The sequence below is a fragment of the Ooceraea biroi genome, chromosome 3, assembly GCF_003672135.1.
Source record: "Ooceraea biroi isolate clonal line C1 chromosome 3, Obir_v5.4, whole genome shotgun sequence".
Lineage (NCBI taxonomy): Eukaryota > Metazoa > Arthropoda > Insecta > Hymenoptera > Formicidae > Ooceraea > Ooceraea biroi.
In genome coordinates this window covers 11,378,335-11,404,252 of record NC_039508.1, presented here as the reverse complement: position 1 = coordinate 11,404,252, position 25,918 = coordinate 11,378,335, and the positions used below count along the sequence as shown (strand labels likewise).

The window sequence follows — 25,918 nt, the reverse complement described above, 5'->3', positions numbered from 1 at the left end:
AAAACATTTTTCATTTTGTATAAATTACTTCGCATAATTCTTTGTAAAATGACATTTATTCGATAATATGTAATAATAATGTTTATAAATATACGCCTGAAACTTGCCTTTCCTTCTCAAAAATAAAATAAAAATAAAATTAACTGATCGTCACGTCCACCAGCAGTGTACACTTCGCACAACGTTCACACTCTCGACGTAATATACGTGCATATATTTGTCTAGTTATGAGATCTTTCACGATTGCCGTCTCCTCTCGTAGATCAAAACCATGCGACCCCACTCGTTTCTCGCGCTCATCGTGACCTTCTCGAAGCCGCATAGTCTCGTCAAAACGTCGCCTACATGCTTTATCGTATCGCCGGTGTATCTCAGTTCGTCCAGCAGCGGAAACGCCTCCAAGCCCGCCCTCCGCAGCCTTCTCGCGGCCTTCCTGTAACACCGCCAAGGCTGCGGCTCGACGACGATCATCTCCGTCAGGTCACAGGCTCTGCGCAGGAACTCCTCCAGACCCTCGTCACCGTGATTTAGGTGGATCCACATGGTGATCGAGAAGCAGAACACCACGTCGAAGCGCGTCTTATCAAGCTGCGTCAGGTGCTTCCTCAGAGTTTCGCCCGTCCGGTCCACCGACAAAAAGTCCAGACACTCGAAGGTCAGGCGATCCGGGCGCGGATTGCGCTCGCGCGCTCTCTCGATCAGAATCGGGTCCAGGTCCACGCCGATTAAGGAGATCTCGGGCTGATCTTGAGACATGGCCTTCTCGAGGAAGTCGTGCAGAACGTACGTGAGATCCTGCAAATGCCGTAAGCGGAATTAAACGTAAGTACGTCAGACCCGGTTGTGTGTGTGTGTGTGTATATGCGCTTTTAGTCACGCGGGGAACGTAAAATCGATTCGAGCTCACAGTCTGCGGAAATTCAATATTCCTTGCATTACACACTTTGTAATAACTATTTCTAAACAAACTTAAGTATTGAGATGAAATCTTTTAATTGGTGTTTGCTTAAAAAGTACTCTGGGAGATATTAAGTGAGAAGAAATTTACTGTTAGTATGCAATTAATTCAGTAATGCGAAAACAATTTATCAAGATGGATCATCGAATCTGTACCTAATTTAAAGTACAAAATAGTAGCTGCAGCATAATTTAATTAGTCACCATTGTGCTTTCGCAGCAGCGGTTCTGTTTCAAATTATCCGGCAAAAACACGACAGCATTTCGTATAATTAGAAAAACGTGTTAGTTTTACTAGAAAAAAAAGAGAGAGAGAAAGAGTGTCAAACGAGCAGGACAGCCAGCGAGCACGTGCAGGAAATTTCGAATAAGGACAAAGGATATCCGGATTCCGGAAACGGATGCCCGCGCGAGCGATACCTGAAAAGGGATAGCTCAACCAAAATTAGACGCGCCGTTTGTAGTTTCGGATCGCGCAGACCGAGTCATCCTACTTCGGCTGGCCCAGTCCCCGATAAACAGCCGCGTCGCTGTTCTCTTACCCCGGTGTTACAACCGACGTCTAGACCCGCGTATTTCCGGTGCGGATGAGCGACCCGTCGCCGCTGCCACACACTACACGGAAGTTGCCGCACGCGCTCTTCCGCAAGATGGAATTGGTAATAATTCATGAAGTTCCCGTGCCTGCTAGCACCCGGATCCGTTTTCTCGTCGCTTGTCTCGCCACCAGCGTTGTCGCTCATTTTCTCGTATATTTACGGAAAAAGATCTGAAACGTAAAACGAACAGGCACATGTAATCCATTATGCAATAATTCGATTTGCTTTTATAGTATCAATATATATCAATAATCAATACTAGTGTCTATATATAATAATAGAGAGCTATCAATAATTAAAACTCTATAATTAACGACACATCGTATGCATATTTTATTGTTAAGCAACAAATGAGGTCATCAAAGTTTTATCTCCGAAGAGAATAAATCACATCTGAGAATATTTAATTTGAATGTTTAATTGTTTAATTCGATTTTACACGTTCGATTTTGTAAGAATAAATTTTCGTCAATTTTCAATTCTTATTTATTTCTGCGAATCCGATGATCAAAGTAACGTACTGCAATATTGCGTATAATACTGCAATAGTATTATATATACCATTCTACGATGGTAGATGACGGCAATGGCGAAACCAGCAAGCGACAAAGAGACAGAGAGAGTATTAGACAAGGAAGAAAGACAGAGAGAACGAGACAGATGGAGAAAGAGAAAACAAGAGAGGCCGCGAGAGAGAAGGTCAGGGGGACCTATCAAGAGCGGAAGGATCAAGCGGATAATTCGCCGGTGTCCGCGACCCAAATAATCGTAATCTTTGATCGAGAGACACGACGAAGCATAGAAAATTATTGCACAGCACGTTTCCGTGGTGACTAATATAATTGTTGCTACCAGCAACTGAAAAAGAATTAAAGAAGCTGCCAAGCAGTTGCGCAAGTATTGACAAACTCCCCGCAGCTTCAGTGAAGAAACTCTGAATTGTATTATATTAAAGCTCATAGCGTCACTCGAACGTTGGTAAATGTCCACTATAAAAAAAAACTTGGCTAGTTGGCGACTCGGAAAAGGCACGAAAAAAGCTCGATACAAGTTGCAATTAATTAGAACCGCCTTTACGACGAGAGAGATTTTTCTGTGCCAAGGCCAGCGATGCTGTAAAATCTGTAAGCCCCACTCGTGCCTGACATAAAGCAAATTGCGAGTGATGTTTCGCCAACTTCTTCTCGAAGCAGCTGAACCGTGCTTAGCAAAGCAGATTACCGAGATTATCGAGAGTGTCGCCCCCGGAAAGTCCGACATCCGTTTTATCGCTCATTAATATTATTAGGTCAAGGGGAAATCCGGAAAAGTAATCCGGGATTACTCGATTGTTTGGCGGAAAATCGGCTCTTCCGCCCTCAGAGCCTCTCTCCTTTCGAGATTTTCTCCCGAGTCACGTAGAGCGAACAACGAGGATGATGCTCCAAAGTCAGGTTCGCCGGAGAAGAAGGTTCAGCAAATATTGGATCCGGCGCGGGCAGTCCTCCTTTCTTCTCATTGCGTGTTCGTTGCCAAATCCATCCGAGATGTACACGGATTGCCAAATCGGGCCGGGGACAGCGCGCCCGGTACCATATTTACACGCTCATAATCGCGCACCGAGGGCGTTCCTCCTCCTCGCGAGAGACGACGCTAAAATTCATCGAATTATATGGTGTCGATTGGACTTCAGTCTCCTCGCGACCCCAATATCGTGGGAACACCGTAGGCGAGACCGCGCTACGCCGTGAGCTCCGAGCAAGTCGCAATTGCGCGTTCTTGCGTAATCGTTTTGTCAGCGTCAGTCGTAATCGTCACGCTCGGGGAACGATACGATGCCACGTCTAATTACTCCAGTGATCCGACGTCGTAATTAGCCGAATAATCCCACCCGGGACTCGATTACGGCGATTTAGCGTGGAATTCCACGCGCGAGATAATGAGCGTCTCCTATCATCGCCGATTGCAACAAGTGCTGCGTTGCGTTATGTTGTGTTGTGTTGTCTTGTCTTGTCTTGTCTTGTCTCGTCTGTCTACATGCATCTGCGTGTCGATTGCATCAGTGACATTGGAGTCGGCGTGGCCTCATTTGCGTCACAGACGCGTGACGATAGATGAAAAAAGACACCTTCGAGAAATTCTAATTTCTCAATACTGTCGCGATCGAAGTATCTTGAAGTTATTATCATTACTGTTTTTTCTCTCTCTCTCTCTCTCTCTCTCTCCCTTCTGGACTAAAAATGAAGAAACAAAACCGGAATGTCATATAAAAATATTATTAGGAGTGTGATTTAGTTTTGAGGGTTTTGCAACAGGTGGCTGTAGTGTCAGTTTGTTCCAATAGCTGTTTCCGATAACTGTTGTTTCTTACAGTGTTGACATTATCCATGACATTTAGTAGCATTATAGCAATAGATGCAATAACAGTCGTGTTTATATCATCGTAAAAATGCAACTTCCGAAAGCTCTTTAGCATTTTCGACATGCGTTGCTTTTGTTTTTTAATCAAAAGAAAACTGCGGCTGAGAGTTATAGAATTCTTGTGGAAACTTATGGTGATTCTGCCCCATCAATTAAGACGTGTCAATACTGGTTTAAACGCTTTAAAAGTGGTGATACTGATGTGAAGGACAAAGAACGCTCGGGACAACCAAGAAAGCTTGAAAATGCAGATTTGCAAGCATTATTGCACGAAAATCCAACACGATCCACTTCAGAACTTGCCAGAGTATTAAATGTTGATCGTACAACAGTTACCAAACATTTACATGAAATGGGAAAAATTCAGAAAGAAGGGAAATGGGTTCGACATGAATTATCGGAAAGTGCCATTGCGAACCGGTTGAACATTTGCATTTCGTTGATCGCCAGGCAAAAAAAGAAGAGTCTTTTGTCTCGGATTGTTACTGGGGATGAAAAGTGAATCTATTTTGATAATCCGAAACGCAGAAAATCATGGGTGGATCCAGGCGAACCATCGACATCCACTCCGAGACGCAATATTCACGGTTCAAAAGTAATGCTCTGTATTTGGTGGGATAGTGTACTATGAGCTGTTAAATCCGCATGAGACTGTCACGGCTGATCGTTATCGACGCCAATTGTACAAGTTGAAGGAAGCATTGGACCAAAAACGACCACCAATTGCGAGTAAACGACGGAAAGTGATTCTTCTTCGTGACAACGCTCGACCTCACGTTGCGTTATCAGTGAAACAAGCACTATTAGAGCTCGAATGGGAAGTCTTACCGCACCCCGCGTATTCTTCGGACATTGCTCCATGGGATTATTATTTGTTCCGGTCGATGCAACACGCTTTAGAGGATACACACTTTCATAATTTCGAAGAAGTGCGAAAATTCGTCGACGAATGGATCAACTGAAAAGAAGAGTGATTTTATCGTGGTGGAATCCATCTCTTGCCAGAAAGATGGGAAAAAGTTCTAGAAAACGAAGGAAAATAGTTTGATTAAGGTATTCATTCATTATCATATTTAAATACATGCGTTTTTGAGCAAAAAAACCCTCAAAACTAAATCACACCCCTAATAAATAGTTTTTTTTATATTAAATAGTTTTTTTTTGGTAGATATGTATTTTTAACAAAATTGACACAAGTGCCATTTGCTAAAATCCAGATGGAAGATGCATCGTTTCACTTTACGTTTAGGACAGTAATAAGAAACTGCACTGCGCAAAAGTATACGAGAATTGACACTGTGACGAATGCTGCGCACATCGTTCGCACATTTGTGCAATTAATAAACGTTACTCGTCCATCGTGTGCGTTTCATTTTCAAAACGCACTCGGCGTTTCGGTAAAGCGTCTCACTACACGGGACAATGAACTCGCGTGTGTCGTCACGTATGCCACATAAGCGGGGCGATGGCGATTAGTCATCTGAAATTAACACGGTCTTCGATCTCGAAAGGGAACGCCTAGGGGCATTCCGTGTCGTAACGAGCTATAATCTTAGGCAACCCGCGTAAAAATCCCGAGGCGATTCGTCTCACCAAAGTGTAAAACGAGTTCGTCGTTACTGCGCGATGCTTGTAACAACGTTTTCATCTATCCGTTTCATTTCCTCCGAAACCTGCGAAAACGATCGTGCACACATGATTTAGGGCCGATTGTTCCAACTTCTTGGTAAGTTTTACCCGACAGGTACTATATCTTTATCTCTTTTTTAGGACTTATCTGAAAAGAGACAAAGATACGCTACCTGTCGGGTAAAACTTACCAAGAAGTTGGAAAAATCGGCCCTTAATCGAGTATACAATTTTGAGTTGCTCATTCTTCCCCTCTAGTTCTTTTTTTGTAACGCACGAACAATTCTGAAAAGATTGCAAAAGCAAACTGGACGACGGCCCATCTAAAATTTCAGAGCAAAGTACAATATACCGAAGCGACTTACGATTGCAACTTTGCAGAAGCACTGACACGTGGTCAGCTATGTGCGTAGTTTCTTTCGACGCAGGAAAGGAAATCGAAGGGGTAAGTATCCCTGTGGCGCCTCCGCCGGTCGGAAACCGGTCGATGACACGGAAGGGGAGGCAGCTGCACAGGTCGACCTTTTTGCCGCGCGATCCCTTTCCCTTCTTGCGACAAAATCGTGGTGCCAGCTGGAAAAAGAAGAAGTCCTCTCGGATGAGGAGCAGGTAGAGCGAAATGCCCCCGGAAGTCGGCCGTAAAGCGGTCTATTGCCGCGTGCATCCGGCATTCATTCATTCACCGTTTTCTCTTCACGCTTAAATCCGCTTTTTCCGGATTTTTGTGTTCTCCGTGCTGGCTATGGCAGACAAATCGACGTCCGAGATTTCACCGGGCTCCCGGGAGCGAACAACATGCTCCACAAAAGGTGTGCAATCGTGCAGCGGACCTCGAAAGGGGCGTACACCAGGGTTGTTACCGGAAAATATCGGTATTACCTTGAGAACGAGCCCGATTGCCGCCACGCGCGTTCGTCTCTCGCTTTCTTGAACGAGGAGAGACCGTGGAATCAACCGCGCGAACGACTTAATCCTTCATTCAATTCGCCGAGTAAGACTGCCTCTTTCTTCGTGATCGGAGGGGCGTCTCCCGAAAACACGCTTCTCCAAAGAAAGACGAAGGATGTAAGAAATCGTTTATAAAACAAGATCCACAACTTTGACAGGTATCTAAAGGTGTATTTTCTTAATAGAAGAAAAATTGTCGCTCGCCTTGATCGACAGATTGAGTCGCGATATAAGAGAACAGTGTTTTTGATAGACGCATCTTTTTATGGAGGCATTTATCTCTCGAGACCTGCAGGACGCAGAGAAACATTATCTGCCTTCCTGTTTACATTTCCGAAAACACTGGTGTTTATCGTTTTGTACGATCGTTTTGTATAATGTAACATCGTAAGAAAATTTCGCAACGCAGATTAGTATTTCATTTTAATGTCTCTTAATTGATTGTTGCGTCAAAAGACAATTCCGGGAAAATCAAGAAAAAACGGAGGAGATTTTTAGAAATCTTCAAATTTTCGATGAGTCGATCAGGTGACACTTATTCGGTAACAACAAATCGATTTCTTATTATCCGCCGTATTTTTGGTGCGTTACTTTTTAGATCTCAGATGCTGCAAATATAGCTCAAAGCGCATAATGTGAAAGATACAAAGTTGAAACAGTTTGATATAGCTCGTTACGAAATCATCGTTATTAAGGAATCATTTTGGCTGACGTCAGTCATGTGTTTCCAGACACGTTTAGACATCTCCCAAGAATTCTCGTTTGCGCGAGCGGTGCAGCGTCTGCTGCCGGAAACGGATCGTATAGCGGATGACGCGACTTCCGGGACGTGGCCTTAAGAATTCCAATTCATCGTCGCTATCGTCGAGATCCGTTTGCTCAGCCGCTTCCAGTATTTTGGTTGCTCATTGTCAGTCGCCAATCCGGTTTGCGCCGTCATATCGTCGACGTTCGTCGCATTTTATCTGGAAACGTGCGAGAATGCTTCTTGCACGTTTCAGCGAGTGAGAAACGCTTATTCTTCCTCCGTAATTCGATGCAATTTTTCATTATGCCGATAAAAACATCGCACCGGGAACCTGATGGCGCCGTAATTACTCACTTTCGCACTTATTCACCGTTTACAAGCTATAATTTACTCTCGATTAAAACTACCGAAGCGGGCAAGAACTAGTTGAGCTTCTTCTGGAAAAAATTACATATTCAGAATTGTATCCGAAAATATATAACGTTGTAATTATACAATCTGTCAAATAAGACCGATGCATATTTCGTTTATCTTCAAAGATTAAAGACGGATTTTCGTAACACTTGCTCGCATGTAGGAGCATTGCAATTATAAATAGCTATTTTTAGAATCACGATGAGATAAATGCTGCAGTGGAAAATATTTTATTAAAACATTTTCTCAAGTATCTCTACAGAAATCTCAACGCAACGCGACAGAAGTTATTTACGTAAATCGCACGTCTGTGTGCCTAAGAGCTTATCCTCATTATCGAGATAAGGACACCTGTAGACCTCGAAGTTTTTCGAGACTGATTGCAAAATTGAAGCGGTCCGTTGCGTGTTTCTTTTTTTGTCGATCGCTTATTGCTGGTAGCAAGAGAAGGATAAAGCAGGATAAAAAAGAATACATGCGATGTATCCACAGCTTTTGCAGCGAAAATGAATCTGACGCTTCAGTTTCTCCAGAAATCTATTAATTTTCTTAATCATCCATCATACGCACACACATTAACGTAATCTTTTTAACGTAACGTGACGTAATGGCAATCTTATCGGATCGTGTCAGAGGGGATTCCCTCATCGGCCTTCGGTTGTGTTCGATGAATTCACATGTACATTCGACTTGTCGAGGGATTTAAACGTATAACTGGGTCATATCCATGCAAGGATACACGTGACGACGGAGATTTATGATTATGTCGCGCGTTACAGCCGCAAGGAAAACCTCGAACGGTGTCAAGTTCGATTCTCTATATGCGTTTATCGAAAAAAATAATTAACCTGTCATGCAGAACATCTCGGAGATTAGGCACGCGTCTTGCTTTTTGATTATATAATACATCGATTCTTTCAGCGGTTTGTTTTTACATTCGAGTCTTGAGACGTGCATGCGCGGCTTGTTTAATTACGGCAAAGAAATCTCTTCAAGGTTTCAACCTGAATTTCTGTAGATTGCGTACCTCGGTAAGAACGCAGTTTATCGGAGAAATGTCCCCGTTTTTCTGACGTCATTTATATCAAAACCGGGATACTGCGCCATTCTAGAAAATCTACCATTTATCATAACTTTTTTCCATTTTTCACGTTAAATATCTTGGCAGATAATCTTCGAAAAGGATATCTGTCAATAGGGGAATAACATGACGCTCACGGGAGAAACAGTACTTGGTACAACGATCTGAAGAACAAGTATAAGCGTACTGGCTATTAATATTCTTGACGCTTCATTAGCCCTGATTCGTGACGTTTGCGCGGGACTAATCACCAATTAGATGAAAACTAATCATACCGTGAACAGGTCTCACTTTCCATCGATCGATGATCAGACCTTTCGAAGGTATCGTGAATTATTAGCAGTCAACGAACGTGCTTGCGTAAATCAATCAAGTGGAACTCGAAAGGGAAGAACACGAAGCACATCCTCGATTCGCGGGCAAATAGAAAGAGTCGATACGTGGAAATATGGTTATCTGTTTTTGCAACAGAATCGTTTATCGCACAATTCAGCCAATCAAGCGCGAAGGAAATAGCAAGATCCTCGATGATCATTTTTTTCTTTCTTAAACTCAAACTCGATTTATGTCGCTCGCTATCCTGTTGTTGTCGAAGGAGCCTCTCAACTTGCGACTTATGACGCATTTATTGCGACCACGAGAACACGTCCAACTGCTTCCTGATAGACGATTACGTCATTACGACAGATCTCGCTCCGCTGGTGCAACGTTCGTTGCGTGCTAACTTGCGCATAGTTGCGAATAAATTAGCGGCTTTCGTTGTCTCACCCGAGACGCGCGCGCAAAAACTTGCAAAAAATTACGCAAGCCGTGACGTGCATGCGAGAAGTTCCGCGCTCGCTGCAAACAAACCGCGCAAAAAATCCATATCAATACCCCAACGCGCGAATCCGGATCACGAGGGGAAAATATTAGAGGAGAATCCCCTATTGTGAGATATGCTCCCAATATGAGATAATGGGGTTTCTGCTAAACTAGTGAGCACCATCTGTTAGTTCCACCATGAACTTATTACTCTTGGTGTAAAATGTATTTAGTGAAAAATTCATTGTTCGTTATTGCGTTTAGCCTTTGCAAGAAAAGATTTGTGAAATTGTGAACATGTCAAAGGAACTCGAGGTAAGTCTTTAAACCTTGTTTATTATATAATAAGGAAATGGTTTGCAATAAATTCAGTATGCAATGATAGAGTAGAATCATAGTAACAGAAAAATACGCAATTTGTTGAATTGCTTAATTGTAGAGGTTAGATTTCATGATCGCGGAACCGCTAGGCGTGTGGCTCGTATAATGAGATATTCAGGGTACTCTTAATATGAGATAATTATTGCTCGAATATGAAGATTATGTAGTGTAATAAAATGAAAGAAAATACTACTTAAGGTTAGAGAAAAGTTAATATGAATTTATATTACGAAGTTTTGTGTATTTAATTTTTATAGAATCTGACTATGGAGGTTAGAGATACGAGGAAGCGTCGACAGTGGAATCGTGAAGATTTGGCGAAGGCTGTGGCAGCAGTATTTTTATAAAACTATCTAATAAAGATTTAAATTGCAATACTGATGTATTTTGCGCTTTTAACACCGATTTCTCGAAGTATCTTATATTAGGAGCACACTTTCTCGATCCTGCGTAAAGCTCTTTTTTCAAAATTTGTTTAATTTTCGGAAAAAATAATATTTAAATTAGATTTTTCATTTTACCAACCTAAAGCTTATTAAATTCTCTTCAAGATAACGTATTACATTTTTAAATTCTGCCTATAGATTTCCTTACATTCGGCAAAATCGATATGGTATCTCATAATCGGGGACTTTCCTCTATGTAAACGAGGATGGTCCAAGTGCGGCAGAAGGAAGAATCATTCGGAGAGCGCATTAAATGACGGATACTAAACAAAACGCGCACAGAACGTGACATTTTTCTGGCTATCGTAGGCGCCTATTGTTCCATCAATTTTGCTCTTGTTTTATCTTCGAATGTTCGAAGTGCAACATCGATTAGGAACGAGATCAGTTCCACGGCTTCTCGTGAGCATTCGAGAAGCATCTTATCAGCCCGATATTTCTCCACGCATCCGAACGTGCAATCGAGATACCTGAAACGACCAAAGCGCTCCTTAGAGTGCCCAGATTTTGCGGTAGCTGCGTGCGCTGACGCAATCACGCACTTTGCTTGCCACAGTACGTCTATACGTGCGGAATATGCGCCGATACGTGTTTACGTAAACGTTATTTATTGCTCTACGTGGCACTTCGATCAATACCCACGCATGGACCTCATCGTGTACGTGTAAATCCGATACCACACGGGGTACGTCACACTCATTTCGATATGTCATCCCCTTTTTTGTGTGGGGAAGCGTGGCCGTGACGTCGCTGAGGTCATCGTGCGCTGTTGCACCGTTAATCATGCAGGTGGAATGCTGCAGTCGCCGAGCTTTCAGGATAGAGAAGCGAACGCAGCCCTGCCCTAGTCTCTAGTAATCTCTATAAGAGAACATATCGTTGTTTGTATCGTCTAGAGAAGGAAGAAGAAGAGAGCAGAATCTACCTTGAGCGAACAGAACAAGAGGCAAGGCGTGGACGTCATTTCCGGGGTAAATATAGCGCACGACTGCTGCACAAAGAGGTACTTGCATAAATTTCCATCGTTACTGGAGACACAAATACATTTTTTCGAGAACCTCGTGTGCAGGGAACGTGCCCGTGTACACCTCGGCGACACGTTGTTGCAGAACGTTGCACGTAATTCATCCTGAAGTATGCGAGCGGATTGACAATTGCATACGTTATCCGCGTGGTATCCGCACGTAGCCGGCGCGGAACGTTGGGTATCGCCTCACGCCTGGCGTAATTTGCATTAATTAGATTTAGCCAGCGCGTTATTCCGCGCAGCGGTTTCGCGGTCTCCCGGTCCCCCGGCTGATCGCTGAAAGAAAACGAATTCGCGCATGCATATTCGATGCATTCCCGCCTTTCACCGTCGCGGATTAGACAGCGAGAAGGCGGATTTAAAGCGCTCCGGGCGCTCGCACCCGCATATAATTAAGCGCGCCGTGCGTTTTCCACCGTTTACGATTTCTCGATACCGGTCCCAGAAAATTGACCGCAGTCACGCGAGCGAGTCTCACGGGCGTGCGACGAAATGCGCGGAAGTGACCGGAAGTAGAACGGGGGAGTGTGCCCGAGTTTCCCCGGGGCGTTCTACTCGATCACCCGCATGCATCATCCCGCGCACCTCGGCCTTTCTTTTTCTTGAATCGGCCGCCGGACGAATTAGGCGCGTACGAAGACTCTCACGAAGATAAAAGCACGGCGATAATACGACCGCAACCGAAAATAAACTGCATCTTTTCACTCGCGTGTCCCGCTTTATTAACCGCATCCTGTGCCTATATTTAATTGTACTGTTTGGCGCTTTGTGCTCATCTCGCTTCGAATTAGTCAGTCGTGCCCCTCTCTCTCTCTCTCTTTCTCTCTGTGTTCGCGTGTGCGGAAGAGACGCAGCGGGATGTCGACCGTGCGAGACGCAAGGGATCGGCAGACGGTCAGGTAAAGACTCACCAAAAATCATGAAGGACAGAGAAGGATATCCTGGGGCGCCTGTAATGCCCGTGTATCCTCGTACATTTTGTTGAACAGCTGTCTCGGCGGGCCGGACGTGAGAGAATGCTCTTGAGGAGAACGACAAATCCGCTTTCCGTCATTGGCTGGTTGTTAATCTCGCCACGATCGCATGGAAAATGCACGCGGAAACCGCGCAAAGGAGCAAGACGAGGCGGCGATTCTAATGCGCCGTAATAAAGACAACGACCGCCGAGATAAATCGCGTGACAGAGATTTGAACCAATGTCGTGGATAAGACTAATTACTAATTTAAACTGACGATGTTACCACATCGCTGACGTAAGGTTCAGAGAGTGTTTCGTCTGCACGTCCGATTCTTCGATTTTTCTAACTAGCACGTTAAGGGGGGAGCCTGCTTTAGAACGCTGAAAATAAGGTATATTTTACGAATTGTTTTTGGAGAAACTATACAGCGGATCATTATAAAACTTTGATGCATTTATTAGTACATGTTTAAAGATAAAAAAAATTATTTTTTGATTTGAATATATCGCCTGTAGAGGTCGTCCTGGAGAAATCTTAGTGCAGCCGCGTCGCCGGCATTGCAAATTGGTGAGCATTCTCCTGCCTCCAAATTTCGTCTAAACTGAAAAATTGAAATATCTTCTCGTTATTTATGAATTCCCATCGTCGATGAACCAAAGAGAGAAGAAAAATGTTGAAAAGTGCCAAAATGGTGGAGCTTAGAACACAAAAGTACGATTTTTAGGCAAAGTTGTTGAACTTTTTCATGCAAAAGTAATTGTTTAACTTAATGTTTTTATGAATATTAAAGGTTCATCGATGGGAATTCATAAATAACGAGAAAATATTTCAATTTTTCAGTTTGGATGAAATTTGGAGGCGGGAGAATGCTCACCAATTTGCAATGCCGGCTGCACTAAGATGCCTCCAGGACGACCTCTACAGGCGATATATTCAAATAAAAAAATAATTTTTTTTATCTTTAAACATGTACTAATAAATGCATCAAAGTTTTATAATGATCCGCTGTATAGTTTCTCCAAAAAAAAATTCGTAAAATTATACCTTATTTTCAACGTTCTAAAGCAGATTCCCCCCTTAAAGCATTCCCGGTAATTACTCGTTCACGATTTTTTTGTCTTTACGTTTGCGAGAGAAACGCGAGGTAGATGCTTGGAGAATCTGTTGTGCGTTTTGCATCTTCTTACGAGGAGAATTACGAAGGGATCTACGAATTTTGAGCAGAAACGTTCTCAACAGACATGTAGATTTCCGGAGCGCCTTCTGTCTGTTCCATGTCTGAGCCCCGCTAAATATAGCAATCAAGTGCAATTACACCTCTCCGGCTGGGAAAACACTTCAAAATTACGCTTGTCGCCACGCTCGTCTCGTCTCGTGTTCCGCGAACGTGGCACACCGTTTCCGGTTTTCAGAATACGTTCGACGGACGAGACAAGCCTGCATTCCCCTCGTGCAACTCGGTTATCTCCTTTCTACAGCACTTCCTTCCATTATGCCGTTTCCGCGCGCGTGTAGGAGGATCCGTAACATCCTCTTCTCTCGCCAGTCTTCCTCGGGAACCAGCACAATTTGCAGGATGAGGGCTGGACGCGCCTTGGTCTCATCTCCGGGCTGATTTTTCTTCCCTCTCTTCCTCCCTTCTCCCTTCGCGAGGCATCCGAGGTATAAAACGAAACAGCCGGCACGCTCGAACCGGTTCAGGAATTTTTCGTCGGTTCCTCGTCCCGGACTTTAGACCGATATCCTTGCACGCGGTGCGGAAAGCGCAGCGCGTAGGCAGGCGGACAGACAGATCCTGCGCGCAAATCGCGCGTTCCACGGCGAGTCCGGACTCGCCCTGCGAGAAACAGCGTAATGCGATCTTACAAAATTTATAATACTCTTGCAATTAATTATTCGTGGTAATATAACGCGAAATGCTTTCATGATTTTCTTGGAGTTTTCTTCTGAAGCTTGTCACGCTCCAGCATCGAACCAGATTTCGTTAATTTGGCGAAATCAACATGTTCCACGAAGGACAAGGTTGTCGCGAAGGCCAATTTGCTTGTATCTCGATGCGTCGTGTCCTTCACCAGGAAGCTCACGGGTATCATGGTGAATGACCGTTGCCGATTAACTTCATTGCCGGATTTCGCAATCACCATCGTCGCCGGTACCCCGACCGAGGTCGTGGCTGGGAAGATTCAGAGATTTCGACCTCAGATCGCAATACGCGTCTTTGCTACTTTTTTACGAAGCAAGCAAGCGCAAGTAGAAATCCGATTTCCAGATCTGCTTTAAAATCGAGGTGCGCGTGTACCGTAATAAAGCATATCATATATCGGTGAAGGGCTCGTGTATTTAGGACCAGCTGTATTGTATCAGCTGCAGATCTATCAATGTAAAATCGCAAGTTAAATCTACTTTACTTTGCGCGTGTCGCAAGAATTCCACCTTCCGACAGAAGCTGTTAAACGTTCAATTAAATTAATGTCAAGGTGGGTGTCAGTCAAAATCAACTGAAGAAGCGAGTCGTGTAATTTATTTAGAGGCGGCACTCGCCTTTCGAAACGCGAATCGATCTGCGAAATTAATCGACGCGAGAAATTCTGCGTCTCCAGGCAATCCAGGCGATTCTTGTCCATTTCGTCGGTTTCCCAACCGGCAGGTTGAATAATGAATGAAGACCGACATCTCGGCGATATTCTCGTAAACGAAGATAGAAGGCTTCTCTATCGCAGGAAGTAGCACATAATTTTGTGTCGGCGGACTGCGACTTCCGTGTGTCAGTTCCTGTTTGTAGCGCAGACGAGGAGCTCTCATATCGGGGACAGATAACAGTCGCTGGCAGCATGTGTGCACATATCCGCATCGGCGACAGCGGCAATTCCCGATACCGTTTTCCACACGATATTGTGCAATTTTCAAAAATACAAGTCCAACAAATCTTTGTCGCGTAACTGGTTTCCACTGGCGCACACTCGTGCAACAATGCTTAACTCGCGCAAAGACGAGAATTTATAAAAACGATGAAATAATTATTCCTGAGAAGAAGGTCGAGTGATCGTACATCTCATGATAATAAAAAGATCAAAAGGATACTTTATTAGTACGAATGCAACCGATATATATCTCGCAAAAGTATAAATAACACACAGTTTTAGTTACTTGTATTGCGAAGCTATCATGAGTAAAGCTAATAAGATAAAGGGATTACAATCAATGCTATTATATATTATTGTTGTGTTACATAAAACGATCGATCGATCATTCGAAAAAGGGCGAATATTGCTTGAATCACCAATAATGGTACGGTTTCGCAGAAACGGTACGGTTAAACTATAATGATCGGCCGGTTAAACTGTACACAAGAAGCGATGAGTAACAATCGCTCATGATTATCGACATCCGGTTTCTTGGCGAAACGATAGTTTCACGAGCGGCTACGTGAAATGGGACAATTTTGTACGATTGCATTTCCCCGCTACTATTTATTGCACATCACGAAATCGCTGGACTGTGCCGTAATGGAAAGTTACATTAAATCGTGCAACATATTATGAAGACAGCGTGACGGTGCACGCGCGATTCACAAAAGGCGATGCTTGCACGAAAAAGCTTAGATCATCGCAATCAGCGCTCTCCGGTGAAAAGACGAGATTACGGAAAGTCCATTGCGCGATTCGTCTTTCCGCGAGTGACGTGCAAATAGCGTGCGAGGTAAAGTCGGATAACGATGCGTCAAGTAAGTGGATTGATACTATAATTTTCCGACAGCCAGATTGATCCTTCTCTCGAAGGATCATGCAAGAAGGTGCTAATCGATAACTGCATCGTGAGGAAATATTAAATTACGAAATTGCATTGCACGTATAAAATTTTATATAAAATGTATTTAATTTGAAAAAGCAGGCAAAAATGATCGTCCGCTTAACATTGTGAGTACGTTATGTCTGCAGTTACATATTACACCGAAATAATCGAGTTTATCGCGCAAGTGTTTTTCTCGCCGACATAAACAAAATGATTTCTCTTTTTGCAATTGCATTGGTGAACGTTGAGTGTCGATGGACGGTTGGTCATATGAATTCTGAATTCGCGAAGCATCAAGTTGTCGTCACTCCAAAATGAAGAACAGCTTTCTCATTTACATTAATTTGACATGATATTTACATCATCGACACTGTCTCATCACGCGCTTTAACGTTTCTACATCCTATTTATGTGACGTAACTTAGTAAGAATAACGTGTATCCTCATCATTAATTCCTTTTTCGATAAAAATAATTCCGCTGCTAACTGAAAGGCTAAAATTGATGAGAAACTTTTGCAAAATAAATCTTAAGATGGCAAAACGATACAAGATGCAAGATTCCAGCATTTATATCACGTGTATCTAGAAGAGCGGAAGAGATAAAGTAAACTTCTGTTAAAAATGACGCATCTCTTCCTTCGTCTCATCCGTCTCATCCAGAAGCTTCAGCAAAAAATAGTTTGCGCCCTTGAAACGTGAAATATTTCGCAACAGCTGATTTCTCGTTTTATTCACATCTTTTTTCTAATTTCTCATATTCTTCAATTTAGCTTTGTCACACAATAAAGAGAAGTCACTTGTTGGGCCGCAAAGCCAACTATTCTCTCAATCTCAAATTCTTTGGCTAATCTGCAATTTAACTTAAACGCAATTAAATATGTATCGTACACACACACACATATACATAAGAACATTTTATTTACTGCTTCTCTTAATTGAATTCAATCCCATTCCACAAATTTCAAATTAAATCAGTATCAGTAGCAGCCTATCATCGAGAGAGTTCCAAGGTACTCAACGCGAGAATATTCAGTGCACGACAATAGTGCAACAGGTGCGAAAGGATCTCTGCATTCCTTGGTTGGTCCTCTATTGTTTTCCATTCATCACGGTGAATTTCGCATATTTTTCGATGACTAATTCATCCGTAATAATGACGCAGAAGTAGGTACCAGGTAAAAATCGAAGAGTGTTGCAATCGCGTGATAGCGAGCGTGATAACATCCGCTATCTCACTCGTTAACGAAAATTCGTAGCACTACACAGACGATAACGCTAATATAGATCATTACAAGACTACTTGCGAAACAGTGCCACTGCATTTCATGTCGTAGTTTTCGAATAAATAAGAAATATCTTTGATAACTAATCAACTCTTTGCAATTACACAAATATATTGCTTTCTGAAATGTACTACTAATCACTCTGCGTCTCTTCGATTAATAGATTCTATCGTCTACTTTTATCTGACATGATTTATGTGGTTTCATCACGTACAAATGTATGGTGAAACCAGATGTTGGTGCCACGCAATGTACTGTCGCATGTCGTACCACGTATGGAACAAAGAAAAGTTCGACGAAGGAATGAATCATCTGTAACGTTATATATTCCCGTATGGTATTAACACATTATCGATCGGCGACCAAGGATCTATTTGAGGAGAGTCCAGAACGACGTGACGCACCGGAAGTCGTTGGACACGCGAATTGATAATCAGAATCCTTCGGTAGAACGTCCGCCGCGCCGGTCGTCTTTTGTGTTAACGACGAATCTGGAACCGATTCCTTTTCAGAGAAACACGTTCTCCGAGGCGAGTTATCCGTTGATACCCGCGCTAGGCGACTATAAATAGCGCGTTAACGGGGCGGCAACGCAAAAAGTCCTCGTTGAAGCGGACGCTAATGCAAATATCGCGGGCAAACGCGAGATTTTCGGGTGCTGCGTAACCAATCGAGATACGCGCAATCGCGAGCAAATAAATTCACCAAGATACACATTCGATCGGAAAGCAAAGAGAGGAGAAAAAAGACGCGTGTTAATTGCGCGACTGTTTACCAGGCTCGAGATCCGCTTCTAAATTTCGCCCGATAATGCGAGCCGTTTAATCAATGAACCGTCAATCGGCGGCGCGCCCAGAATCAACCGGCGACCAATATGCCGTATGACGAAATATCAGCAAGAATGACAGCAAGTATCAAGAAAGATATCGAGAAATCTCGCTGAAAATATCGGCGAAGGATGCCGCGGTTGCGTCACTGCGCGCGCCCGAGGACGAGAAAAAATATAAAACGGAACCAGTTATGCGGATGGCCGCTCAGCGATAATTTCGGCGACATGTTCCGAACACGAGGCGACATCGTGATCCACGGATTATTGTTGTTTGCACGTGAACATTTTTTTTTATACATGAACGTCGCCGATCATCTCTATTGTCCATGAGACTACCAAAGACAATAAGAATTCCGTTGACATTTCGCGCTTCCGTTATCGTAGGTCAGGATCGTCGAGCCAAGCGAAGCAAATATTTTCGCATCTTATCAAGTGGACGTGCATTAATCCATTGAGCTTCATCGCGTGCGCGTGTACGTGTACGCGTAATAATACATCACGTTCCCTCGTGTGTATCTGAGAAAGACCTAAGAATCGCGCGATCGCAGCTCACCGCTTCGGATTATTAATCGCCGCGGCGGATTATTACCGTAATCGAGCGGGGATAAAGAACGCCGGCGATTAAATTTCCCGATCCGGATCCGGATAAGAGCGGATACATCCTGATCGAATGCGCCTGGCGGCGCGATATCGCCAACTATTTTTTTGTATTTTTATTTTTATTGGTCGCACTGTTTGCAAACACCGCCGGCGATAACGCTCGCGGCGAGGTCCGCTGTCGAAATCGGCGTCGGCGATAACGGGTGCGCGCGAATCGCGCGGCCTTTCCAGAGGTTCCTCTCGCTCTTTCTCCCTGCTCGTTCTCCGTCTCTCGCAAGACCGCCGTCGCATTGCAACAAGCTACGCGGCGGTTCCGCGCGCGTCCTCGTCGAGGTATCGATCGCCATAATCCTCCTCCCTCGTGTCGCTGTATCGCGCCTGCTCCGTCTCGCGCCGGCTGATGATCGCGCCCAGCACCCACGTAAGCGGAATGGAGCGGGATTAAAAAAAAGGTGGCCGGGTTGACCAATATCCGGTGTCGGGAACGTGCGAGGCGTGCGTTTGGTAACGCCGCCGAGGGCCCGGCCCGACTCGAGCGTGATCCAAAGCCACGCAATCGCGGCCTTATCTCTCCTCTCTCTTTCTTTCTCTTTCTCTCTCGCCCGGACGCGTACGTGTACGTGGCTGTACACACGTATCCCCGGAGCCGATATACTCTGCTGCGTGCATGTGCACCCTGGGACATGTTGAGGGTTGCGCGCACGCACCAACACCGACATCAGGCGCTAATTTACGCGCGTTTCGGGAAACGGATTCGAACGTTGCAATTCTCCGAATTTAAACCGTGATGCAATCCCGCACGTGCACGAAACTTGGATCCTGTTTGGTTTACACATCCAGCGTAATTACACGTGGACGTTTACTTTGTCACTTTATTCTTACTCCTGGCCGCTTTTAAGCAGCGTCGTGACTAGAGTCGGGAAAAAGTGTGAACGGTAAGTCGAGTAAGAGACCCGTCACGGTCGAACGTGGGTGAAGCTACGTGTGCCCTTATGCGCTCAATTGTTTAAAGCGCGCCCCCCCCCCCGCGCGCAGCGAGGAGCGTTAAGGTAGGTCAAGGGCGCATTTGCGTCGCGCGGCGGACAATTCTCCATAATATCTCGCGCCGATCACGCGTCGAAATGTTTTTCAAGATATCTGAGCGACACGCCGAATCCAGCTGGCTCTCCGAAATTTGTGATTCAAAACATTCAAACACTCCAAATGCATTTTAAATCACGAAGATCAGTGAATTGTAAAAAAGTGCTCCCTACGAGCGAGTACGAATCTTATAAAGTCATCTGCATCAAACACGTTGACATGGTAACGGATACCACGCGCTGGAATATGACAACTGCAGCTAGCGTGAAATGCATAGAGGAGAATCCCCTATTGTGAGATATGCTCCCAATATGAGATAATGGGGTTTCTGCTAAACTAGTGAGCACCATTTGTTAGTTCCACCATGAACTTATTACTCTTGGTGTAAAATGTATTTAGTGAAAAATTCATTGTTCGTTATTGCGTTTAGCCTTTGCAAGAAAAGATTTGTGAAATTGTGAACATGTCAAAGGAACTCGAGGTAAGTCTTTAAACCTTGTTTATTATATAATAAGGAAATGGTTTGCAATAAATTCAATATGCAATGATAGAGTAGAATCATAGTAACAGGAAAATACGCAATTTGTTGAATTGCTTAATTGTAGAGGTTAGATTTCATGATCGCGGAACCGCTAGGCGCGTGGCTCGTATAATGAGATATTCAGGGTACTCTTAATATGAGATAATTATTGCTCGAATATGAAGATTATGTAGTGTAATAAAAAGAAAGAAAATACTACTTAAGGTTAGAGAAAAGTTAATACGAATTTATATTACGAATTTTTGTGTATTTAATTTTTATAGAATCTGACTATGGAGGTTAGAGATACGAGGAAGCGTCGACAGTGGAATCGTGAAGATTTGGCGAAGGCTGTGGCAGCAGTATTTTTATAAAACTATCTAATAAAGATTTAATTGCAATACTGATGTATTTTGCGCTTTTAACACCGATTTCTCGAAGTATCTTATATTAGGAGCACACTTTCTCGATCCTGCGTAAAGCTCTTTTGTCAAAATTTGTTTAATTTTCGGAAAAAATAATATTTAAATTAGATTTTTCATTTTACCAACCTAAAGCTTATTAAATTCTCTTCAAGATAACGTATCACATTTTTAAATTCTGCCCATAGATTTCCTTACATTCGGCAAAATCGATATGGTATCTCATAATCGGGGACTTTCCTCTAAGTCTTTCCGGAGCGATTCCGAGGCAGCGATTATGCTAGAGAATCATGTAACGCAGTTGTACCATTGAAATACAGGCGGCACTTCGAAACACCCTGTGTGCAACTGATAAGCTCGATACGACCGCGTGTCAGTCGCTCGGCGAGTCCACGTAGACTTATCAGCGCGGCCAGTAGCGCCTCGCGCACCTCCGGAGCCCCGCAATCGTCCGATTCACGGTTTCCGATCGCGAATCGCCGCGTTACTTTCTCGGACACGCGTGTACGTCTTACCTCGATGCCGGCGTGTAATTTAACGGTCGTCCGTCCGCTTCCGTGAACGCCGACTCTCCCGCGGCGAATTTAACGAGCCGCTCTCCGAATCCGGGCACAACGGGGACGATCATCCGCATGCGTGATCGTGGCACGTGTCACACGGCGGCAGCGTGTCACGATGCGGCGTCGTACGTGTTCACGGACTCAAGGAGCGTCCCCTTTCATCTCGCCGTGCGGGTATCGTTGACCTCCTCGAAGCGTGACGATGAGGGATCGATTATCGAGGAGCACCTGGAAGATGGAAGCTAACCTCAGGTGACTGCATACCTCAACGGTTTCGGAGCCCGCTGGGGAAAGGGAAAAAAATGTCTGCTGCGAAATATCTCGAAGAGTCATTGCTAAGGAGCTGAAATCAATCGCGATTATTTTGAATTGTCTCAATTTTCTAATAACTTTAGGACTGTAATATGCAATAGTGTGAAACCAGTCGAGCGAGACCGAAAGAAGATTTCAAAACAATCGAAGTAGCGCTTTTACTACTGTGCTGAAGCGTAGATTTGCGTTTACGTGCACTACCTTTATTCCGGCTAGAACGTCACGCGCGCAAATAATCGTTCGGTTTAAGGAGAGCTTATTGTTCCGCGTGCATGCAACGTCGGTTCGCGCGGCGATACCGGATAAGGTTAAATCGTAACCGTCGCGAAAAAGCGGGCCCCTCGAGCGGCCTCGCCGGAACTGCCGGGGCGGCCGAGATTAACCGAACGCGCGCGTCCGTGTCCCTCCGTCGGCGGCGAGCGCGAACGAAGACGCCCGAAGCGCCGCGCGCCTGGACGGTTACGTCCGCGTTCGCTCGTCCGCGAGCTCGCAGTCGTCAGCTGCACAATGGCACCGTTGGTCCGCGCTCGCTCGTCCTGCTGCCGCCGTCGTTTCTGAGCGGTGGGCCGGCCCGAAACGTTGGACCGTCCGTCGCGCGGATACCACGAGTCTCTCCTCTCGCGTACGCGCGCGCGCTCTCATTCCCTCTCACATCCTCTCCGCGGTGTCCGACACCCGAGAGTCCGTCGCGACGCTCCAAGTTCTCGGTCGTTTCGCTCGGAAGCGGGACGACGACCATCGCGTTCGTAATTCGACGAGAGGAAGCCGATCACGAGCGAGTGAGGAAGAAGAAAAGGAAGCAACGGCGGAAGAGAACTCCGACGAGGCACGATCGCTGGCAAGCAACCGCTCTCGATCGTACCTCGGCGACGCGGTGCCGCCCGCGGACGTCCAATCGTCTTAACCACCCACCCACCGATTCAGGAACGACGTACGGCGACACGACGAGAGGAAAAACACGAAGGTAAATTCAACCCCCGCGTCGTCGATCTACCCACCCCGACAACGCACCTCGCGAGGAAGCGACCGAGGGTTCTCCCTGGCAATCGAGCGCGCGTGCACCCGCTCTCTGTCGCCCGACTCGCAGGGAACGGCGCTATCGACCGCGGAAGTGCGGGAACCACTCGCCACGGGGTGGAAACGGTATCGCGACACCCCTCGAGTGACCGCCGTGCTCGTACACGCGTTGTCGCCGCCGGTCGCCGCGCGTACGCAACGCGTCGCGCGACTCCAGTGCAAAGTGCAGTGCTTATTGCATCGACGCTATTATCGCGACGTCGCCTCCGGCGATTGCGACAACCGACGAGAGGTCTGACCTGACCGTGGTTTTATTAAGTTCCCCTCGGAACGAGGCGATCGCACTCCCCGACTCCTCGGCGGACGTAAAACGCGTCTTACGCGTCGCCGTTGCGCGACGCGTCTCTTTCGCCACTTGGTCGCTTGCCCGCGAAGCGCATCGGAACTTAACCTTGTCGGAATTGCGACTCGCGTTCTCGATGGAGCTGCGGTTCCTGGCTGGAAAGGCTAGGGGTAGAAAATTTTGAAAAAAGAGCTTTACGCGGGATCGAGAAAGTGTGCTCCTAATATAAGATACTTCGAGAAATCGGTGTTAAAAGTGCAAAATACATCAGTATTGCAATTAAATCTTTATTAGATAGTTTTATAAAAATACTGCTGCCACAGCCTTCGCCACATCTTCACGATTCCACTGTCGACGCTTCCTCGTATCTCTAACCTCCATAGTCAGATTCCATAAAAATTAAATACACAAAAATTCGTAATATAAATTCGTATTAACTTTTCTTTAACCTTAAGTAGTATTTTCTTTCATTTAGAGTTCGTTCCTTATCATGGGGCCGGTTACTCTTAACCACGGTTAATTGAACACGGCGCTTCCGCGGAGCTAATCGAAGCCAGTTAAGTTCGCCTCAGACTTCGGCGGCAACTCTCGCGCCACGCTTCAGACTCTTTTCTTCCATCCGACTCGGGATGTCGACCGTGAGGCGTGAAGTAGTCGCGCGTGTCGAGCACGCTAAACAACGGCGTCACCTCCGTATCTTTTAATGATTCCGCAGATTTCGATCGTGATTCTTTCGCGATAAAACCGACCGGGTGTCATCCAGGAAACATTTGCAAGACTCACGGCGAAGGAATCTCGCTCGACTCCGCACTATTTGCACTTATTCGTCAGCGATATCTGCTTGGAAATGGTTTCCCAGTTTTATTAAGAGAGAGAGAGAGAGAGAGAGGGACGACTCTTCTATCGAGCTTCTGTCGAGCTTCTCAGATCGCCTCGGAAGAATCCGCAAGGTTCGAAACCAGTTTAAAGACGGAGCTGGTTTTTAACTCGTTTTAAGGTCACCTAAGAATAGCCTCGTATCGCGCGAGTATGTCGCGATATTCGACCATTCGATCTTCCCGTCCCTCCGATTTATTCCCATCGATTCGGCGCGCACTGTCGTAATTTCGCACGGAATAACCGCGTGTATGTACGTCGGACGAATCGCGCGGCGCGACGCCGGCGGCGACGCGATATCGGCGAGTTTACGCTGCGAGTAACATCGACGATGAGACGCACCGAGTCGAGAATAGTCTCTTTGTTCGCGCCCGACAAAGGAGGCGAGACGCGACGGCGACCGCGACTGCCCTCGCGATTCCTCGATCCCCGACACCGGAAATCGAGCTCCGCGGGGCTAACGGCGCGCGGCGATCCGCGCGGATCGGAGCGGGCGGACGACGGAAGGAAGCGAGGAGAGAGAGGAGGAAACTCGCGCGAAAACCTCAACCTCCGAAACCGCTCGGCTCCCAAATTTCCGACCGGTGCCGGCCGATTCCCGTGGACGGAATCGGTAGCGGCGCGGCGAACGACGCGGCATTAGGCAATTTGTTTCGCGAGCTTGCGTCACGCTCGGTTGCGCGCGCGCTATTAATGCGAACGGCGCTCGCAACATCGCCGCCGCCGTCGTCGTCGCGCGAGCGCGCGCGCGCGACAATCGTGGAACTCTCCGCCATTTTGACCTTACCGAAGGATATCTGGTATCTCCGTAACGTACGTGCACAGGGCGCGGGCCGCGTGTGCGTGCTCGCGCGCGCGCGCGCGCGCGTCGGCGTATATCGCGCGCGTATTTCGACACGCGCGGCGACGGCGGCGGCGAGCGCAACACTTTACTAATTCCGAACTCGTGATTTCGTCAGAACGTACGCGCGTTTCATTGAGGGAACGCGAGGGGAGCGGTGGCGAAGAGACCTCGACAGTGCCCTGGGTCCGCACACCTGCCGGCTGACGTCGATTATAACCGGCCACGAAACTGGTGCCGTCCGCCATATTTATCCGCCGGTCGGCACGCTCCTCCGATTTTCGCGCGACGATCTTGCGAAGGAATTTTTTACGTTGTCGCAATAATTCCCCTCCACCCCCCTTCTCCATCAGATACTAGAATTTTACGTTTTCCCGCGTAAAAATTTACTGCCACTAAAAACAAACGTGACGCGAGATTAATATTTTCGAAATATTTTTAGTTAAACGCGAGAGGCTGCTACGCCAAGTCGAAGTTGCGGAATATTGCCGCGGGTCATCGCGGAACGTGATATCTCGCGGTTTGCTTTAATCAACCGGCACATAAGAGGGGCTCGTTCACCTGCCGATACAGCGCTGACCTCGCGAGAATCGTCAGGCATCCACGCGATTGGCGATAAAGTCGTTTTCCGCCTCACAAAGTCCTCCAGAGATAAAAGCGTGTCGCGATTACTCGCCATCTCGTTTGTATCGCACGCGTGCGACGAGGACGATGAGGAGAGGAGAGGAGGAGGGCACCGTCGAGTCGCGTTGCACAGCCCTGATCTTTGGAGCGAGCCGACTCGACTCGACTCGGCTCGGCTTGACGAAGGCTCGTTATTGCGTTGGTGCTGTCGACTTTTGCGCAAGTGCGTAGATATCGTAACGGAGGAGAGCCCGCCGGATATCGGCAGTCAGCATCTGCCGCGCGAATGATATACGGATTTTCGAACGCGATACCGCACGAAACGCGGCACTCGTAAACAGCAGCCGGGAGATTGGGTAACGTCCCAATCGCAATTACTTCGCACGATTGCCGAGATAATTGCCAAGGTTAATCGTCACGCGGAT

General features: G+C 45.9%; 2 protein-coding genes across 5 annotated transcripts in view; one reads left to right on the top strand and one right to left on the bottom strand.

Moving 5' to 3' along the window:
• Nucleotides 1-37: 37 nt before the first annotated feature.
• LOC105276996 (probable RNA methyltransferase CG11342) lies at nucleotides 38-24,409 on the bottom strand. 4 transcript variants are annotated; one of them, XM_026968218.1, is made up of 5 exons: nucleotides 21,994-22,142; nucleotides 21,436-21,708; nucleotides 5,951-6,158; nucleotides 1,500-1,726; nucleotides 38-795 (listed from the first exon to the last, which is right to left on the bottom strand). In XM_026968218.1, exons 4-5 carry the CDS (start codon nucleotides 1,698-1,700, stop codon nucleotides 238-240), a joined length of 759 nt encoding a protein of 252 aa, XP_026824019.1. In that variant the 5' UTR covers nucleotides 1,701-1,726; nucleotides 5,951-6,158; nucleotides 21,436-21,708; nucleotides 21,994-22,142; the 3' UTR covers nucleotides 38-237. The 4 variants fall into 4 exon arrangements, with proteins under 4 accessions (XP_026824019.1, XP_019886467.1, XP_026824020.1 ...); XM_020030908.2 differs by lacking the exons at nucleotides 5,951-6,158; nucleotides 21,994-22,142 and adding an exon at nucleotides 24,155-24,409; XM_026968219.1 differs by lacking the exons at nucleotides 5,951-6,158; nucleotides 21,994-22,142 and adding an exon at nucleotides 22,791-23,402.
• The window catches only part of LOC105276997 (tribbles homolog 2), a 20,624-nt gene continuing 16,972 nt past the window's right edge, over nucleotides 22,267-25,918 (top strand). The window contains exon 1 of the mRNA XM_011335097.3: nucleotides 22,267-22,756. The gene's annotated coding sequence lies outside the window, so the exon portion shown is untranslated. The remainder of the gene's footprint in view (nucleotides 22,757-25,918) is intronic.

Coding starts and splice junctions, on each gene's coding strand:
- LOC105276996 (XM_020030908.2), bottom strand. CDS start 1,700: ATGAGCGACAACGCTGGTGGCGAGACAAGCGACGAGAAAACGGATCCG. Junction 796..1,499: donor ACGTCGGTTGTAACACCGGG/GTAAGAGAACAG, acceptor CGGCATTTGCAG/GATCTCACGTACGTTCTGCA.